General features: G+C 47.9%; 1 protein-coding gene across 2 annotated transcripts in view; it reads left to right on the plus strand.

Annotated features, from left to right (window-relative positions):
- The first annotated feature begins 467 nt into the window (after window positions 1-467).
- Window positions 468-20586, plus strand: part of PLS3 (plastin 3) — a 53668-nt gene continuing 33549 nt past the window's right edge. Inside the window, exons 1-3 of one of the 2 annotated variants that reach the window (XM_050964936.1) lie at window positions 468-572; window positions 14284-14380; window positions 19728-19814. In XM_050964936.1, coding sequence (XP_050820893.1) covers window positions 19748-19814 — 67 coding nt within the window. In that variant the 5' untranslated portion in view covers window positions 468-572; window positions 14284-14380; window positions 19728-19747. The remainder of the gene's footprint in view (window positions 573-14283; window positions 14381-19727; window positions 19815-20586) is intronic. The other variant, XM_050964937.1, reaches the window with a different exon arrangement.

Genomic DNA, 20586 nt, shown 5'->3' on the forward strand with positions numbered 1-20586 from the left:
AACAGGGGCTTAATAAAAGCTATTTCTTAACATGAATAGCATATACAACCACCATCAAGGTTAAGTCAGGCAGGTTTTATTTCTGTACATCAAGTCAGAGATCCAATGTAATAAATGCTTGCTTGGTAACTTGCCTTTTCCTTGTGATGTCTGATGTGGAGCCTGTTGATAGTGTTATAGGAAAGACGAGTGGGTTTGTTCTTTAAAAGTAGCTGGACTTTTTATTTATATAGTTATTACAGAGTACACAGGCCAGTTTTGAACTGCGTACACTTGTAAGGGTCTGGAGAGGCAGCGGTGGATGTGGGAGAAATGTGCAGCTTTTTTTGGTAAATGTTTTGCAGTGTAATGCTTGCTTCCCGGGAAGAATATTTTAAGTTGTAGCATTCTGTCAGCATGTTGTCATTTGCTGGCAGGAAGTGTTGTAACTTGCTGTTTAGAATTGCAATTGTGAGAGGAATGCTGGATTTCCAGATTAACTTTCTGGGCGTGGGTCTGGGTGAAGGTGCCATTAGTCCTGGGACTATGCAAGGGAGCAGGGTTGCTCTCCTCTCAGAACAGGAGGAGGAAAGGTAAGGATGTCTTATTCTGTGAGCCAGCATTATAACCTTAGCTTAATTTTACTACATTTCCTGGTAGCCCTGGATGCTCGTAGTTCGTATATGAATTTGTGCATGCTTGAGAGAGAGAGACCTTTCCCTTATTTTTTGCAGTAGCTTCTGATGCTGTAGCCCGATATGCAAAGCGAATAGCTTTAGCTGAAGCAAACCAAATCCTGCTGAACGTGGTTTTCATCTGTGCTCCTGATCAGATGTCACTGTTTGTTAGCTGCAAAAAGAACAGGAGTACTTGTGGCACTTTAGAGACTAACAACTTGCTGTAGCCCACAAAACCTTATGCTCAAATAAATGTGTTAGTCTCTAAGGTGCCACAAGTACTCCTGTTCTTTTTGCAGATACAGACTAACACGGCTGCTGCTCTGAAACCTATGTTAGCTGTGGCTCTCGTTTTGTTCGGAATGCTGAGATGTAAATATAATTCAGTGTTTGTTAGCTGTCTTGGTTAGAGAGTGAAGTGATGTGACATATGGTAACTCTCTCTTTTAAAAACTAGCTGGACTGTGGTCCTCCCTTCCCCGCCTCCCCGGCAAGCACTTACCATAGTTTAATCATTTAAATGGCTTTCTGCAGAGTTTTAAATGCTAGAACCATTTCAGCTTGCGTTCCGCTGTAACTTACTGAAAGGTGCTAAACACTTAGCACTGGTAGCACTCTGCATCTGCTTCCGCGTATGAAGGATCCAAGCATGAGGAACACGTTTTGAGGGAGTATCTGGGAATACTACTGGCTCTGGAGTCCAAATGCTCTTTTTCATAGGATTCCAGCAAACTGGAGTCAGTACCCCTCTGATCATTTGTTTCCTATCATGCCAGCCATGTGTATTTAAACAGTGCCTCTGTGAATGGAAGGGATCTGGCATTGTAGGTTAGGAAGTGTTGATGTCTGAGGCTGAAATACACTAATCTTCCATAAGAAGTTTCATAGTGGAAAGTAGCCCTGTGGCTAATTTGAAAGCCTACACTAGTTATAAACACTTCAACAGAAGCTGTCATGCTGAGTAATGATGCCATTTTCACTAATAAACTTTTTCAGATACTGAGCACTAGACTGAGGTGGTTTATTGTTTATGCTGATTAACTTTAAAACTTAGATCAGAAAATATTATTTGTCCAGTAGAAAAAGTTGTCATCAGTTGATGCACTTAATAGAAAGCACGAGAGTTATTCTCTAAGGCTGCCTATCAAACTGAATTTTGTATGGCTTCTTCACACACTAATTGTACAGAATGAAATACCTTGGTGTATCATTTAGTCTAAAACTGGCTTTAGGGCCTGAGTTTACATCTTGCAAAGAGGATCTTACATTAAAAAGTTGATCTCAATGATAGGTGAAGTTCAGTGAATTCAGACTAGAAAAAGGGCAGTTTTACCAGTGAGGGTGACTGACCATTGGACAACTTACCTGCAGATGTGGTGGATGCTCTGTCAATTGAGGCTTTTAAAGTCAGAGCAGCTCTCTCCGAGGCATGCGGCCGTAAGTTATGGGTTTGATGCAGCAATCCCTGAGTGAAATTCTCTGGCTTTTATTATATAGGAGGTTAGACTAGGTCATAATAGTTCCTTCTGGCCTTAATATCCATTAACTTCTGGTGCATATCACAAAGGTTCATCACTGCCTCTTCTCTGCGGCAGTAGAGCTTGACTGATTTTGCCTTGGGCACGACTGCATTGGCAAGTGTATTCCCTTGGAGTGCCCTGCTGTCTGCAAGGAAAATTTAATTTCACTACACCAGATACAAATTTAATTTCACAAAGGTTTGCAATCTTTTTGGGAGGGAAAGGCTGGCAGAGGTTTTCTGCTATTCGGTACTTCAGTCTAACCTTAGTATAATTTTTATCTGCTTCTGTTAAAGATTCTGTCTCCTACTTAATAGCCTCTCTACAGTAAAGGAGCATCCTTGCTCCCTGCCACTAATCTTGAGAGGATTATGAAGAAATGCTCAGTTTTTTTTCCCTAGAAGAACCATCCTAGGAAAAAGAACATTAGTACTTGTGGCACCTTAGAGACTAACAAATTTATTTCAGCATAAGCTTTCGTGGGCTACAGCCCACTTCTTCGGATGAGTAGAATGGAAGAAGTGGGCTGTAGCTCACGAAAGCTTATGCTGAAATAAATTTTTTATTCTCTAAGGTGCCACAAGTACTAATGTTCTTTTTGTGGATACAGACTAACACGGCTGCTTCTCTGAAACCTGTCATCCTAGGAAACTCTTCAATGCAGGGCAAGAAGTTATTTTCCTTTTTACTTTCTTTAGTTCTTTCTAGTACCAAGGGGAGCAAATTCTTTCCATTGGCTGAGTGGTCTCTCTTCCCTCAGTCAAGTTCTTGCTTTCCTCCCATATCTAATTATGCCATTTTGATCATCAGCTCTCTCTCTAGTAAGGAAGCTGTCAGCTGAAATTCTTCTTAAACCCCTGAAAATACAGTAAGGTCTTGGTCATGATACTGGTCTCTTGGGTTTCAGAGTGGCTTGTTGCTAGTTCAGGGATGTATTTGTTGTTCGGTGTTTTTCTGTTAAAATGTATTATTTGTAATCTGCATAATGAGCACAAATCTCTGATGTGGTGGCATTTCGTTCCTGGCTTCACAACGTGAAAACTGCTTCTGTTTAACTCTAAAATTGATCAGAAAACTGCTTGGAGAGTGTTCCTGTGTTTTTGAAAAAGGTCACACAAATGGATGTGTGAAAGCAGTTGCTGAAACTTGCTTTAGTCCAGGGGTTCTCAAACTGGGGGTTGGGACCCCTCAGGGGGTCACAAGGTTATTACATGGAGGTCGTGAGCTGTCAACCTCCACCCCAAAGCCCACTTTGCCTACAGCATTTATAATGGTTTAAAGATATAAAAGTGTTTTTAATTTATAAGGGGGGGGTCGCACTCCGAGACTTGCTGTGTGAAAGGGGTCACCAGTACAACAGTTTGAGAGCTACTGCTTTAGTCTAACTCCTTTATGGGTCGGGAATGGAACAACGCTCGGTAATGACTGAAATAAGCTTGTTTGCAGGGATGGGGTCTGTATGTAAAACGCCTGAGGGCTTGTATATGTGGTGCCACAGTGAACTCAGCCAGGCTGAGTGCTCTGGAGAGAGCACAACGCGTTCGAGTCAGTGGCCCCGTCTAGACCCTGCACCTGGCACAACCTGGAAGATGGCTAGTACACATTAACATAGTCCTATGGGATCGCTGCGTAGGAGAGAATGTGGGCCGAGGTACAGATAAATACAATCAAGACCTCTTGGGTTCAACCCATTGTGATGGCATGTGAATGTAACCTGCATGCTGGTCAGTTCCCCGCTGTGCCCCATTCAGAAGATATGAGTTATAGGCCGCAGTTCTGGGAGTGTGGTGGGGAGGACAGGATTGGGGGAGGCAGTGTCGTCTCATCTCATAGCCATAAAGAATGAGATCCCTGTACACCAGTGATCCCCAACCTTTTCCATCTGGTGGGCACCAGACGACGAGCCACGGAGGACCGTGGCGGCGGACAAGCATCTGTCGAAATGCCACTGACAAGCGGCAATGTCAATAGGCGTCGTTGCCGACAAGCATCATCATCCAGAGGTGTCGCCGCCGAAATACTGCCGAAAATCGGTGGCATTTCGACAGCGATACCTCTGGATGTTGCTGCTTGTCGATGGCATTTTGGCTGATGCTCATCTGCCGGCCAGTAAGCTGGTGCACTTGGACGCCCCAGCTGGTGCCATGGCGCCCGCGGGCACTGCATTGGGGACCCCTGCTGTACACTGAATGCTGGCCAGGTCAGGCTGGAGACTCTCCAGGGAAGAGCAGCTGCTTGGAACCCAAAGGGTCAGGAGATGCTTAGGGTCTGACGCGCAGGGGCCAGTGGTGTCTGAGAGGAGGCAGTATCGCCTGACTCACCTTTGTCAAGGAGGGAAGTGCCTATATCACATAGCACCAGAGACCTTGCTGTGCTCGGTGTTTTCTGTACACTTAGTCACAGAGGCTTCCTGCTCTGAACAGTTTCCATTCCAGACAGATGCTGGGAGGAAGGAAACACTCTGCCCAGAGAGGGAGACTCAGACTTGCCTAAGGTGCCATAGTGAGTCTATGGTAGAGCCAGTGCCTGCTGAATACCAGTGCCTTAACGACAAGAACACTCCCTTGAGAAAGGAGCTGAAACCCGGTGAGATCAGGTGTTACAAATTCCAGACAGAAGCAACTGTTTGTCTCCCCACAACGCACACCGCTATGGGAGATGTCTTGAAATGAGCACTTGCTCCTTGCAGCACGTGAAGCAATGTCATGAGTTCAGTTAACAGGAAGGACTGCGGCCATGTTTTCACAGTTGATGTGAATAAGTCTTGTTGTAATCTGGGTGTAAAGGAAACCGATTTAGCAGGTTTTGTTTTTCTGATGGCCCATGCATTAAGGCTGGAGTGGCTGCTTTGCTATAATACAGATGTTAGCTGAACTATAATGTTTCAGAAATAGTTGACAAGCAGGTCTCTTAAGATTGAATTAGAGCAGTAGTTTTAGCTGGTTTCTGCTGCATGCTGTACAGATTCTGAATACTTTGTTTATATCTCCGTTTTTGGAATATGGTCATCCTGCCACTTAAGACAGATTTATTTACAGCTAGCAAATGGGAATCTTAACCTGTTCTGCTCCATCTTCTCCCAGTTATTACATGGAAATGTGTCTCTTCCTTTAAAGGTAGCACTGTCTGTAGCTGCTCAGGACGTAACCCTTTTCTTTCTTACTCCCCAGTGGAGGTGTTCTAGGGGCTTGCCCACACTACAGGTCACGTCAGTATAATTTGTGTTGCTCAGGGGTGTGGCTAAGCCTCCCCGAGTGATGTAAATTGCACGGAGCTAAGCACTGCTGCAGGCGTGGGGTCGTTCTGCTGACAGAGCTGTCTTGTCAGCGCAGAGCATCTTCACCAGCTGTGCTCTAGTGCAGCCCTAGCTCACCTGTGGGGCATGTGGCCCCTGCTTCTGTCTCCCCACTTCCCTGCCTCATCCCCTTTTGTCCACCTGGATTTCTGTCCCCTAGTCCAGGCTGGTCTCTGGGTTTAACTTTTGTCAAGGGGTTATCCTGAGCCTTACTAACCAAGGCTGTACCGGTTCCTGCATAGCGAGCGTCTGCCGCATCTCTAGCGCTCTCCTCTCCCTCTGCCAGCAGCGTTGGAAAATTGTCTGCACACTGTCACCGGAGACGCCTGCTGGTAGGAAACGAAGGGAGCCTTTACTGGGAGGCCGAATCACCAGGGGCTTGGTTGGCAATCTGGGTCTGGCTGTCCCGAGGACTGAGTCTAAGAGAAGCAACCAGAGTCATTTCACCTTTGAGGATCCCACCTGACAGTGCTTCATCCTTCCCTCTCTCCCCAGGACGGGCCTGAGGTGTGGTGGTGCCATCTGTAAGGCAGCTGGACGTGAGATAATACCGGGACATGTATCTGTAGCCTCAGTCTTCATTTTTGAACAACTGCTGCTCACCCCCAGGTGCAGCCCCCTTTCTCTGTGTGCCAGGTGAATTCCCCCAGGAGAGTTTCTGCTACTCCCCTTTTTGGAGTGAGCAGTGTCCTGTCCTGCATTGCGTGTTGGAGGCAGAGCACTCAGCACTGAGCAGCCTTGGCTATGTCTACACTGCCGCGGGAAGCCGACCTATGCTATGCTACACTACGCAATACAGTGACGTGAATAACAGAGCTGGAGTCGATGTACCTTTGGTCAAGTTACCATGGGGTTACGTTCCCAGTAGTAACTGTGCTTTTAACGTGAGGTTTATTAACAACATAGTTGCGCAGGTTGGGACTTCCTGCCAACGTGCTAATGCTAAATGTCTCTGTGTCTAATGGCTTGAGTTTGTCTCCAGCACCAGCCCCAAGCTTGCTGATTGTGTAGCCAATGGATATAGCTGTGTGTTGGTAAGGCTTGCTTGGGTCAGAGAAATCTTTGAGTAGTTCCTAGAATAAGTGGTGCTTCCAGCCTGGGTTTTCTCCAAGACAGCATGGAGAAGCCAACGCTCCTTCTCAACCAACTCCCCAAAGTGAGGGTTCTGGACTTACCAAATCAGCTTTTTGTTTTTTATCTCCTGGGGATAAGTTTGAGTGTGGGAAGTTCCCAGGAACATCTGAAAAAGCCTGTTTGCAACTCACACCCAGGAGGGCTTCGGGGATTCCACCCTTTGGTCTCCCTCCCTCCATCTCACACAGCCCCAAACAAATCCGTGTTCTTGAAGGAGCCCCAGTGCATCCATGCCAACACTGCAAAAATCTATCCGGGAAGCTATCGGAGGCAAAGCAAGCTCTGGTAGAAACATCCCAGCAAGAGAAATATTTCCATAATCCCCGGCTGCTGCGGGAAGGAGTGTCTGTATGGTGGAAATCCTGCAGTGCTCTGTCCCACAGTGACACGTCTCCAAATCCTGCCTTGATCGCCTGGCAGGGCTTGCAGCGACCAACTCCAAACTGTATTTCAACACCCCTGATGAATTTGGCAGATCCCTGGATGTTGGAAGCTAGCGCTGTAGTGACGGGAGCAAAATCTCTTCCAATCTACACCCAAATCAGTGGAGCAGCAACAAAGAGTTTCTCTGCCTCTCTTGGCGTGCTTGTCTTCAGTGGTTTGCCAGATGCACCTGGCAGGGTTCATGGAAACGGTGACATTTGTCAACATACCCTAGGCCACCTGATTGAATTGGATTCTCCTCTGGATGCTCCCTGACCATGTGTCCCACTCCACTCTCACCTGTTTGCCTCTTGTTACGTCTACACTGCAGTAAAAGAGCTGCGGCATGGTGTGGCGTGGCGTACCACAGCAGGCCTGGGTCGGCTGACTTGGGCTGTGGCTCTGGGGCTAGACACTTGGGCAGGAGCCTGGGATCTGAAGCCCCATGACCTGGGCTCCAGCCCGAGCCTGAATGTCCACGCTGCTATCTTTAGCACTGCAGTCCAAGCCCTGTGAGCAGGAGTCAACTGAGCTGGGTGTTTTATTGCAGGGTAGGCATGTGATGGAGTAGGGGCTGTCTGCATGGGGGATGGGAGAGCAGGGGAGGACTTTAGGGGATGGACAATACCTGAGCCTGTAACCTGAGCTAGGCAAGGGGGGTGGGAGGTCAACACTTTTGCCCGGGAAGCTAGACAAAGGAAGGGGCCTGCAGGAGGGGGTTAGTTTCAGTTTCGTTTTGGGGCTGTGGGGGTGGAATTCAGGGTATCCTAAGCTGAGATCCAAGCACCCTGAAACCCCAGAAGGACTCGATTGAGGGGTGCTGGAAGCTCTGCTGTAACCTGTGTTCCTGTTGTCCAATAAACCTTCTGTTTTACTGGTTGGCTGAGAGTCTCTGAGAGTCCCAGGAAGAGGGGTGCTGGACCGGATTCCCCCACACTCCGTGACAAGGCATATTTGTGGAGAGCTCTGGAGGTCCCTGCATATCTGGCTGGAGACAAAAACTCAGTGTAAACAAATCAAAGTACTTTTATTCCCATTGTGAGAACACTTCCTAATTCCAGGAAGCAGGAAAATTGGGAGTGGGTGAAGGGGAAGGGAGAAAGTTGGGACAAACAATGGGATTTTTAAAAAGTTTCTAAATTGTCCCATAAACCAAGTTCTAATTGACATTAAATCTGAATTAATCATTAAAGCCACTGCAGAAACAGGGAGTGGTGGATTAAAAAAATAAGAATAAGTGTGGAATTCAATTTAGAGGTGGTTCAGCATCTTCAGAAGAAACTTCAAATGGCCCCGTGCTGCTGAGCGGCAGAACTTCTCCGAGGTCCCTTCTGGCCTTGGAACCTGTCATGAGTGCTCTGTTGTTCCCTTCCTTAATGGGCGCTGGGGAAAACAGGACTGCACTGGCCACAAGATGCTCGCAATAGCTAGGTGTTGGAAGGATGATACTTTTAGCAGTAAACATTGATTTCACTGAACACACAGCTACGCACACACATACACGAAAAAACATTCCCACTGATAGCCATTTTACAGACGGGCAAAGTAAGAGCCGTGCTGCTTGGTAACTTCGAGTTTGATATAAGGATATATACTAGCTGTATTTTGACATGTGATGTTAACAGATTGTGTTTTAATGGTTTTAAAGCTTTAACTAATGGATCCCCTCCCCAATTTCCTGCAACTATGAAAATTTAAATAGATAATGCTGAAATAAACATTGATGTCCATCAATTATTAAAAAAAAAAATTGAACACTTCCCGCTCTAATTAGTGCTGGTAGAAAACCTCGGAAATGAGGGTAACTATAATTAAATCTCATGCTTCAGAGCTTCGGCCAATCGCCTGCAGGAGTCAGGAAGGAAGGTCTCTCCCTGATGCACAGTTGGGTACATGCATTTGGATTTTCTCTCCTTCCTCTGAAGCATCAGAGAGTGGCCACAGGTGGAGATGGGATACAAGGTGAGGTAAGTCAGCGCTCTGAGGCAGTATAGAAAATCCTTTCTAGATGCCCAAAAGGTGTCTTGCTCACATGCTCGGGGACATACCAAGTGGGAGCCTGCAGGGATCCGTTCTGGGTCCAGTTCTGTTAAATATATTTATCAGTGATTTAGATAATGGCATGGAGAGTACACTTATAAAGTTTGTAGATAATACCAAGCTGAGAGGGGTTGCAAGTGCTTTGGAGGATAGGATTAAAATACAAAATGATCTGGACAAACTGGAGAAATGGTCTGAAGTAAATAGGATGAAATTCAATAGGACAAATGCAAAGTGTTCCACTTAGAAAGGAACAATCAGTTGCACACACAAAATGGGCAATGACAGCCTAGGAAGGAGCACTGCGGAAAGGGAGCTGGGGGTCATGGTGGACCACAAGCTAAAATATGAGTCAACAGTGTGACACCGTTGCAAAAAAAAAAAAAAAAAAAAAAAAAAAAGTGAACATAATTCTGGGAGGTATTGACAGGAGTGTTGTAAGCAAGACGCGAGAAGTAATTCTTCCACTCGACTCTGTGCTGATTAGGCCTCAGCTGGAGTAATCTGTCCAGTTCTGGGTGCCATGTTTCAGGAAAGATGTGGACAAATTGGAGAAAGTCCAGAAAAGAGCAACAAAAATGGTTAAAGGTCCAGAAAACATGACCTATGAGGGAAGATTGAAAAAAAAAAAATTGACTTGCTTTAGTCCGGAGAAGAGAAGACTGAGTGGGGACATATATACTTGAAAACTGTTAAGAGGTTGTTAAAAGGAGGAGGGAGGTAAATTGTTCTTGTTAACTTGAGGGTAGGACAAGAAGCAATAGGCTTAAATTGCAGCAAGGGAGGTTTAGGTTGAACATTAGGAAAAACTTCCTAACTGTCAGGATGGTTAAGCACTGGAATAAATTGCCTAGAGAGGTTGTGGAATCTCCATCATTGGGGATTTTTAAGAGCAGGTTAGACAGACACCTGTCAGGGATGGTCTCGATGATCCTTGGTCCTGCCATGAGTGCAGGGAACTAGACTAGACAACCTCTCCAGGTCCCTTCCACTCCTACGATTCTGTGAGTCTCTACTGACCAACAGATCTGGGTCTGGGTAGGAATTTCCCCCCATGTTGCATTGGCAGGGGCCCGGAAGGTTTTTGCCTCCCTCTGCTGGATGAGGTGCTGGTTGCCTGATGGGATCATCTGGGCATTTCTTCCCTAATGAGTTATCTGCCATGGCAGGGGCCTCAGGTGTTGGTGGGAGCGTGGTCTCTCCTGCTATGCGCCTGTGACACAGCAGGTCGTTCTTTTGATAGCTGATCTGCTTTAGTCTAACTGAACTCATTGGACTAAACATTGAGGTAATGAGGTGAAATTTAATGGCTTGTGATATACAGGAGCTCAGATCAGATGGTCCCTTCCAGTCTTAAAATCTACAAAATTTATTTGGGAACAGAGCTGAAATTCATAGGCCTGAAACTTGACGTGCACTAGCTTCTGCATGGAGAATTTTGTTTCTCTGACAATAAATACTCTAGGGATGTTTAAAACATTTCCAAACAACAAGGCTCCAGAAGTACAGCGATTGTAAGCAAAGCTGTACCTGCACGGGAACAAGGGCTTGCTTAACGCTTCGAGACAAGAAGCAGTCACAGTGAAAATGCTAGCCAGGTCACCAGAAACTTTTCCCACTTACACATGGACAAAGGCAAGAGTTCAGCCTGCAGTTGTCCCTGTCTCTGCAGAGTCCATGTCACTGAACACAAGAATGGCCATACTGAGTCAGACCAAAGGTCCATCTTCCGACAGTGGCCAGTGCCAGGTGCCCGAGAGGGAACGAACAGACCAAACCACTGGTTTTTTTCTTTCCCCAAAGCTAATGGTTCAGTTTCTCTTTACGTGCCAGCAGCCTGGGATCTGTGAATAATCCTGCAACAAACAAATGTGCCCCCTCCCAAAGCAGGGAAAGAATTGGTAAACAAGGAAACACACTATAGACTTCAGACTTCCAAATCTGATACCAAGAATGAGAGGACAGGTCACTTCCTTTGTTTTCACATGCTGGAAATGGCTCGCTGACCACTTCTGGTGCCTGGGGTAAATAACGAGTGTCTGATCAATCGCATGTGCAGTGCAGCCCTCTGCACTCTCATGGCAGGACAGATCTTGTTGGCAATAAAACCCCAGAGAATTCTCCCCGGCTGGACCTGAATCAAAGGAATCTGAGGAGCCTTTGCAAGTATGTGCTGTAATTGCTGGCAGCCAGGCAGCAAACTCTCTCCGCCCTCTCAGATGTCTGCAAACATGGCATTTAACCTCTGGTCCAAAGCAGCAGCCACCCCTGCAGAGATGTCAGGCCTCTTGCGCACAGCACCCAGCCTCTGTGACTGAGTGCCTCATGCCCAGCGCACCTGGCTCCCTTTTAGCAGAGAGGAATAGAGAATGCAAGCTTTTAGCTTGCATCAGATATGCCGCGTGCGTGTGTGTGTGTGTGTGTGTGTGTGAGAGAGAGAGAGAGAGAGAGCGTCAATGCTGGCCTTTCTGGCCTAGTATGGCCATTCAAGGGGTAAGCTGAAACCCCGCGGCGGGAGGCATGAAAGCCTCACAGATGTGATGTTTCATTGCTGGGGAAGGGAGTGAAGCCTTCTCAAAGTGCTCTGTGGAAAGGCCTTTCGCCCCAGATGGTTGAAAAGGCCAAGTGACCATCCAGGCAAGAGCAGCCCTCTCTTTAGAGTTTCCGAGGAGATGGGAAAGAAAGCAGAGCAATACCCCCATCATCCTCACCACATGGAGGGAAGCTTCGGGAAGGGACTGGTGCTCCTCGGTGGAGTTGGAGGCATGGGAGGAGGTGTAAGCCACAGGGGGAGATGTGATGGCTAAGGCTGGGAGCTGAGGGGAAGGCTTTCCACAAGGGATGAACAGCGGGAACTCCTAGCAAATTAACGGTGGCTTTTACTGAAGTCAAGCCTGAGTGAAAAGGTAAAGAGGGAGGCGCTGCCACTCCAGAGTGCACCGTATAGCAAAGCAGGGCATCCCTGGGTTACAAAACCGGAAAGGGCTGTCCATGCAATCGCACCTTCAGGGTGAAGGGTCCTGAGCTTACAATATGGTGGGTTTATTTGCCTTCTAATTTTGGTTGTTTTGGGGACACCTACAGATAGCTCAACATCCCAAGTCTCATTCGCAATCCGCAGTTCTCTTCCCAGGGAGTCTTTGCTCCTAGATGAATCTCATTGTGCGGTGGAGGAAGGTGTGTGTTCCTTCCTTACTGCTTGTTTACGCTTTAAAATCTGGCCATGGCTACACTGGCACTTTACAGCGCTGCAACTTTCGCGCTCAGGGGTGTGAAAAAACACCCCCTTGAGCCCTGCAAGATACAGCGCTGTAAAGCCTCAGTGTAATCAGCTCTGCAAGCTACACCCGTAAGGGATGTGGTTTACGTGCAGCGTGGGAGAGCTCTCTCCCAGCACTGGTGCTCTGACTACACTCACACTTCAAAGCGCTGCCACGGCAGCGCTTTGAAATTTCAAGTGTAGCCATACCCTCTGTCTCCATGTTTGCTTACTGGAGTAAACAGGTAAATGCTGGCTTCCTGTTACCTTGTAGTAGCATCTCTAATGTTATAGGGTTTGCAGAAATTTTATCATTGCAGAACTTTTAGACTTCTGATATTAGCTCCTTGCCTTAGCCCAAAACGGTTAGCAGGCGTTTCTAAATCCTGCTGTGCCGTGGATCCAGGCACGCCCAAAGCTGAGCTGTTTGTTTTTAAACGGGGCGTGCACATTTTCATGAGGCTAGTGGCATAATGCTTCCTGGCACTTCCAGCCGTCTGTGGGAGTGGCTTGTACTGTTGGGGAACTGTTTGGCCATAGGTTCCTCTAGCTTGGTGGAAGATTCCTACTTTCTAGATTAAGTCGCAGCCGTAACACTTTGGTGTGTGTTGTTTTGTATCCCATGTGCTCAGTGCAAGGCGCTGGCTAATCGCTCGTGAATCGTGCTAGAGCTAGTAGGGCTGTGCAAATGTGAACTGATCTCTCCTCTGTGGCTTTTAATGAATCACCATCCTCCAGGAGGACATGGGCCCCATTGCCAAGTTCCAGCCCAGCCCGCCCCAGCTCTCTCACACTTGCTGTGCCTGGTGCTGTCTTTGCATTGTAACGGTGATGGCTTGAACCCGCCCTGCACACAGATATCTCTCTTCCCACCCCCTCCAGAGAGAACTAGGGTCCCGTTCTCCCCCTCGCGTTCCCTGCCTCCATAAACCTGATTCTGAACCTTCAGGGAAAGTGGGGGCTGCGGCCAGGTAGATCTGCCGTCCCATCCCACAAGGTCAGGCAGGCCTGCCTTGGTGCCGCTCCTGCCTGTATGCAGTAGCCACTGTCCTTTTAAAAGACTCCTCCTAACCCAGAGCCTGAGGCAAAGGGTCCCTGGGTCCTGGCTGTGGGGTTGCTACATGGAGGGATGGCCCCACAGCCTATCCCCCCGACTCCAGGGAAGATTCTGACTGGGACGTGGCTGGAAGGAAGAGCAGGCTTAACTTTCTGATCCCCTGCAGGTGCTAGCCAGGAGAGGGCCAGGTCGCTCTCCCTCGAACAGCTGGGAGGTGTAGCAGGCAAGCCAGCAAGCTCAGGCAGCATGTCAGGGGAAAGGGGTGAGCTTGGGGGTGTGAGGAGGGGGCTTCTGAGCAAGCGTAGCCTGTCTAATCAAACCAGTCAGACTGACCCGGCTTCAGAGGGTCAACCTGAGTCTGGCTGAGGACCGATTTCCCAGGGCTCCAGCTAGCTGCGGTGAAGAGCAGGGCTCTGACGGGATGTTCGTTGGAGCAGCAAGGGGTGTTAAATAGCTGTTCACGACCGGGCCAGGTGTTTAAAAGCTGTTAATACAAAGCCCGAGGTACCCTTGAGCCTGCGTGGCTAATGCCAGAACTCCCTGGCTCAGTGTCTGGTGCGTTTAGAAGTTGTACAATGTCTGTTTGACGCAGAATTTTGACCCAGTGCACATCTGGGGCATGACTTGATGATACAGGACAGAAACTCAAACTAAAAGCCACTCTTCTCAGCAAAGTCGTAATGGGGCAGCGGTAGGAGATACTGGTCTGCCAACTCCTTGCTTGTATTCCGTTGCCTCTGCACATATGTAAAGTAGAAAAGCGTACGCTCTTCAGGCCTTCCGCCTCCAGCTGGGGCGTGCTGCTTAGGCCAGAGTAGTTCTGTTTGCTTGCTCCAGTTGGGGACGATTGTGGTAATGATGTAGATGAGGCTTCACTAACTATATTTTTCCATTTGCAGAGCCTGAAACCGCTCTACAGCACAAGTCTCCATCTGGCCACAATCTGCTCCTACACAGCCCTGGCTGGGACATTGATCCCAACAGAAATATCACTTGGTAGGTAAGACTTGCTTGGCACCCAGGGAAAGAGAAGGCTAAAGTGTGTGTGTGGGGGGGTAGATGATGGGAGGGTGGACTGCCCCAGCAGACAGGGCACTGTACTGGGACTCTGGAGGAGTTTGGTTTTAATCCCACCTCTGCTGTGTTTTATCCCTACGTCTGTGACTGGCTTTGTGCCAGTGGGCAGGTCACCACTGTGCCTCAGTTTCCCTGCCTGTAAAGTGGGGATGGGGCCTCACTGGTAACTTGCCTTGCGCTGTATGGATGAAAAGCCCACATGCAAGCGAGACCTTAACTCTGGTTTGTGGGGCGGTCTCACATAAAGGCTTCCTTGCTGCCTCGTGCTCATGCCAACTGCTGTGTCTGCTGTGCTCAGGCACTTGCCGGATCGGATTAGACAGCCACCTCTGCTCTAACTCTGGTTAGCAGAGCTTTCCATCTGTGGGTTCGTCTTCACTACCCGCCGTATCAGCGGGTAGCAATCGATTGCTCGGGGATCGATATATCACGTCTCATCTAGACATGATATATCGATCCCCAAACGCGCGTATATCGATTCCGTAACTCCACCAACCCGAACGGAGTTGCGGAATCGACGGGGAGCCGCGGACATCGATCCCGTGCTGTGAGGACGGTGAGTAATTCGATCTTAGATACTTCGACTTCAGTTACGTTATTCACGTAACTGAAGTTGCGTATCTAAGATCGATTTTCCCCCATAGTGTAGACCAGCCCTAAGTCTTCACTGCCTCGGCTGGAGGGTGGGGAGTGGGTATAAAGCAGGGTAACTAATGTGCATAACAGTCCTGCTGCACAGCCTTAATGGGGCTCTTTCACCTCCTACTGTGAGGTCAGCACTGTACCTTTGCCCACAGATGACCTCTCCTGGCTATCTCATGGTCAAAATGCCAATTCTCTCTAAAATCCTCGTGCAGACGAGGTGCTGTCAAGCATTAGTATACCCCACTGTCAAACGCACCCTTTGGGCAGTGTAGACACAGCTTCAAACACTGAACGTTTGATCGTTCAAGCAGATGCATGGCCAAGCCCAAACTATGTCCTCGTCCAGTGTGCTTTCCATGCTCCCTCACTAGGCGTTCCAAGGAGCTGGCATTTCAAGTGTAGTGGTTAGTCCCAGGCACGCTGTAAAACTTACCAACCGGTGGTTTGCTTTTTCGATGTCTTGCCTTTATCTGGCTACGTCTGAAGTGTCAGGAAAAATAGCATACCCCTTCTTTGTGCTGGGGTTTGTCTGGTGCCTGCGGAACACCTCTTCTCTCACAACCCCTGAGGCAGAATGCACCAGAACCGCCGGTGAGGGTGCAAGGTCCAGGGGACTCTGTCTAGCTGGTGCCTGCTTGGAAGGGAGCCCACTGTATTCTGTAATTCCACAGCACCAGTATCACGGGCAACTCGTATTCTGTTTAGATAGTGTTGCTGAGAATGCGTGAGCCCCGAGAGCAGTGGACGTTCTGCTGACCTAATGCAAAGAGAGTACAGCAGTCTTCCTCATCCCTCTGCCTTCAAAGCAAATATACTGGTGACTTCTGGCTTACTAAATGTGGGCTGAATTACACCCAGATGAGAGCCTTGCAAAGCCACACCCATCCAAAGGGAGGGTTCCTGCAGAATTCGTGGGGCTATGGTTTGGTAGAGTAGGTAAAAATAGCTTCAAATACATGTCCAGTCAAATGACATCTAAAAAGCTTCTAAAAAAGCTTGGTGCAATCTGACTGGAATTTGCAGGGATGTTGTCAGCTTGCAATCAAGATAGAGATTTTAACTTGACAAGGAAGCTCAGAGGTGGGTGTAGCACGTAATGCTTAACTTTCAAAAGCTGTCTTTGTTGATGGACAACTAATTGCTTCAGATGTAGTCAGTTTTTTATAGGTGCCATCCTGAGCATTAAAGCTGTACAAACAATCAAGATTTCAGCAGAGGTTTTATTCAACACTATTGTAACAAGACCAAGTATTTGCTGCTTAATTCTTTGGTTCAGATTTCCCTCCCATTCCCCTCCCAAGTACCTAAACACTCCCACGACTCCTTCAACATTCCCACTTGTCAGCACATGTATGAAGAACAACCTGTTTGTTTCTCAATTTTCATGTAGTTTTCTTCCTCCCCTGTTGTCATAAGACCCACAGAAATGACTGTTTCTCCTAAAGCATCAATGGCACTGCATATGTTCAGTATTGCATATGCACAAAGTAAACTGACTCAGCTGAGTAACTATCACTTATATGCAACCCCTAAGATCACTGTAACAGTAGCTAGGACATTTTCATTCAGATTTAATTGTTGACATTATTTTGGAATACTAATGTGGTTACATTACAAACTCTCCCAAGGGCTTTTTAAGGAAAACCTTAGCAGAACCTTAAAGTAGTAGAGCTGTACCAATAAAAGGATTTGGGGAACGAGAAGGAAAAGTGAAGGTTGGTAATTCAATGTAGGAAGTCTCCTAAACCTGCAGTAAGTTACAAGAAAACTTCTGTATGTGCAGAATAAAACCTGAAGCTTTTTCAAGCAATAAATCTGCACCATATTAGAGTTTCTGGCATTCTCACTTCTGGGAGAACTCTGTGTGTGCTCCCTCATGCTGAAGATTCACTTTCTGCTGAGGGTCCTGTTCTTTAATGAGCAGTGTGGCAGGTCAAACATACGGCTTCCCTGGCTGTGCTCACCAGCTGAATAACCTTGTTGTGGTGTTTATAGAATTTCAGCTACGTGTGTAGTCAGCACATCCAGGAATCTATTAAATTTATGCTTCAAATCAACTGGAGGCAAACCTCTGGTAAACACCAGCAGGTAAACACCTTGGGTTTACCCTGAAACAATCCCAGTCTGTGGGCAAGCTCAAGTAAAAGTTCAATAACCAAATGAAATCTCAGTCTGACGTGTACAGACTGGGCAGCCAGAGAGCCGCGGATGAATGGGTTTCACACAGTTTACGTGCCTTGAACTGGATATTAACACCCCACCAGCCTTTGCTGCCTGTTTGGCTCTGATATTAGAGCTGGCTGAAGTTTGGATGACTCTTGCCATGGCATTTGCCCCGTCAGTGTGCTGTACTTTCCCCCTATTTCCTATAGTCCAATTCCCGACCTCACTGAGTGCTGCTGTTGCTGGAAGTGCCATCAGGACAAGGGTCTAGTGCTGCCATAGTTAAGGGACTGTCAGCGGGTCTGTGACTGCAATATTATTTGGGTTTTTTATAAATGAGTGTAAATAAAATACCATCTTCAACTTCCATCTGCTGAAAGCCAGTGAATTAACAAGTCGCTCCCCTGCAAAGCACGTTGCAATAAGGCAATGGGGATGAGCTCCCATCTGCTTTGCTTTCCCATCAGTCTGCCTCTGCCCAGCCTTTCTTGCTTTGTTACACTGTGTGGTTTGGAGACAATAAATAGTTCAACAAGATAAAACTTCATATCTACAACCCCAGGCAAACACACATTCCAAACTTTAGAATCCCAACGAGCCACGGTTTGGAGCAACTCTGGGCAATAAATGCGGCTTGCAGATCAGAATGCTTATAGCTTGTCGGGTCAAATGGCGCCAAAGCAGAGCACAACATTCCTCGTGCCAGCCCACAAAATGTAGATTGATGAGCTCCCTTCCCCTCCCCCACCTCCCGGCTCACGGGGGCTGTTCCACTACGTGGGGAAGAAATGGTTCTGATTTGATCTCTCCAGTTGATCCCATTGTCATGTCCCCAAGTCCATGTGAACATGGGGCCTGTGTTACAGACTAGTGTGTCCGGCTGGGGCAGGATTAAGGCAGGCAGAGGTACTGTCAAGTTGTGCCTAGGCCGCCAGCCCCTGAGGCAGTGACAAACCACAGAACCTTGGCTCTCATAAAATTAGATCTGTCTAAACCTTGTAAATATTTAACCAGTGTAAAGGAGCCGCACAGCCTGCCAGCAGGTCTGACACATGGCCCTACCCCAGTACCTCAGCACTGTGTGTGTGCTGATACCTCCTGCCAACGCCGCCCAGCAGAGAGGACCCTGGTGCGTTGGGTGCCCTCCCTGCTGCCACCCCCTCCTGACTCCGCTGTTGGTGATGGCAGAGGCCCCCACACCAGCGTGAAGGCAGAGTTCTCCCTTCTGCAGATCAGACGCCAGCCCTACTGAGGGTAGGTGTAGTGGCCTGCGGGGTAAGAGAATTTGGCTTGCCACAAAGAGTGGTGGTGCGTGGGCCCTGCCTCTTCCCTCCAAGGAGGGGATGAGCCGGAGCAAAGGGGGTATATCTGCAGTGCAAGTTAACACCCATGGCTGGCCTGGCTCATGGGTCTCTTTCATTGCCCCATAGCCCAAGCTGGGCTGGCCGCAGGTATTTAGTTGCAGTGTGGGCATAGCCTATGTGTGCTGTGCCCAGGACTCCCATTGCTTGCCCCATTCTTGTGGGTTCCTCCAAAAATGCCTCCGTGCGGGGGTCAGCTGCAGCCCACGGAGAGGCACTGCTCAACTCTGTGCATCTGAAGTGCACCCAGGGCAGAGGAACTGTTATTAGTCTGAACAAAATAACACTTAGTTTCCATACGCTCTTATGTTAAGCATGGCATAGAGCCCCTCGTCCCTCTGTGTGCTTGCCCCTGTCCCATGCCTTGCAGAACCATGCTGCTTGGAGACCTGAGTCGTCGGAAATAAGCCCCTGGCTCATCCGTTCCTTCTCAGGATGCTGATAGCTAAAGACAACTGATGCTTTTCAAACCGGTTTTACAAATTAAAAATGGCCTGTTTTTGGAAGCAGTATTTGTTTGTGCCAGTTTGGGTTTTTGTGAAAGAATTTGGGGCCTTTTCTGGGAACTTCTTTCCAAATATTTTTGAATCTTTTGTTTTGCCAAAAACTAGGTTTTGGTAAATGAAAAATTTTGATAGCAATGTAATTGTTTAGGTAAATGTGGAAGAAAATAATATTCTGAAACTGCATTGGAGACAGGGGAAGAACGTAGGTTGTTCTAGTTTTGAGTGATTTGAGATTTTTCATGCAACTAGCTTTTCGTTTTTCAAGCAGCTCTGACTACTGCACACAGTTGTGACAGATGCTTCCATGGAACACGAAGAGCAGTTGCAGTGTGGGCTGCTCATAAAATGAAGACACAGATGGATAAATATTAACAAGGCTGGCAGGGCTGGGCATTCCTTTCCATCTATACTCAACAGCTGTTTATTTTGCTGCCTAGAGAAATTCAACTACAAGACCTCCTGGGATGATAAGTGTTCAGAAGAATTGTCCTCGCCTTTATCTGCATGCAGAGTCTTTTGTAGCATAACTGCAGAAGCAAATGCACGTGAACAGAACTTTTTTGTTTCATGAACTCTCCTCTTTCCATGCAGGTACTTACTAAGTTCGTGAGATGGCCAGTACCACGCAGATCTCCAAAGATGAGCTGGAAGAACTGAGAGAGGCCTTTGCCAAAGTTGGTAAGTAGCTTTTCCTGCTTTTGGTGTAAGAAGCAGCTCAGAGAGGTGAGATCCTATCACCTTGCTCACGTCTGCACACTCAGAGCCACCAACAGAGCCTGATGGGTTCGTTCTCTCTCTGTCAGCAGCAACACCAGGGAAGCGGTAGGTGGGCTATTGGTGCCATTTTAGTGCCTTGCGCTTGTACCTTCTCATGGGAACCCTTTAACCCCGTCCCCCATGGTGTCATGGGCAAGCCGGTGAAATACATGCAATGCCTATTCCCTGGACAGTCTTGTCTTAGCCAGCAGGTGCAGGGCTGCCTCTGATCCCTTTTTGGCCAGATTCGTAGTTATCTCCTGACCCTGGTGGAGGTGGATTCTCAAAACAAACAAACATCATTTTAGGCACTTGGCCTGGGTGATGTCTTAGCATTTGTAGGCCTGCCGCATGCTGTAGCCAACTTCCGAGAAAAACCTTTGAGCACAGCACTGAACCTTCTGGACTGGCTAAAACATGAGAGCATAACAAAACTGGCAAGAGGTCTCCCTTGTACCCACCGGGGGTAGTTCCATCTGGGATCCTTCAACACCTGTCTGTCGGCTTTGCCGTCTGAGCAGGGTCCAGCACGACCTGCCTGTTCCAGGATAAGTGACCCTGCAAAGCTGTGTCTGCTGAAGGGAAGTGTTTCTGGGAGCATGCTTCCATTCCGGCATCTTTGCTCTTTCTCCCTGGCTCACGCTCACTCCACCCTTCCTAAAAGCTGGAGAAGGCCATGTCCTAAGGGGACAAG

The sequence above is a fragment of the Gopherus flavomarginatus genome, chromosome 8 (genome assembly GCF_025201925.1).
Source record: "Gopherus flavomarginatus isolate rGopFla2 chromosome 8, rGopFla2.mat.asm, whole genome shotgun sequence".
In the NCBI taxonomy this organism is placed as follows: Eukaryota; Metazoa; Chordata; order Testudines; family Testudinidae; genus Gopherus; species Gopherus flavomarginatus.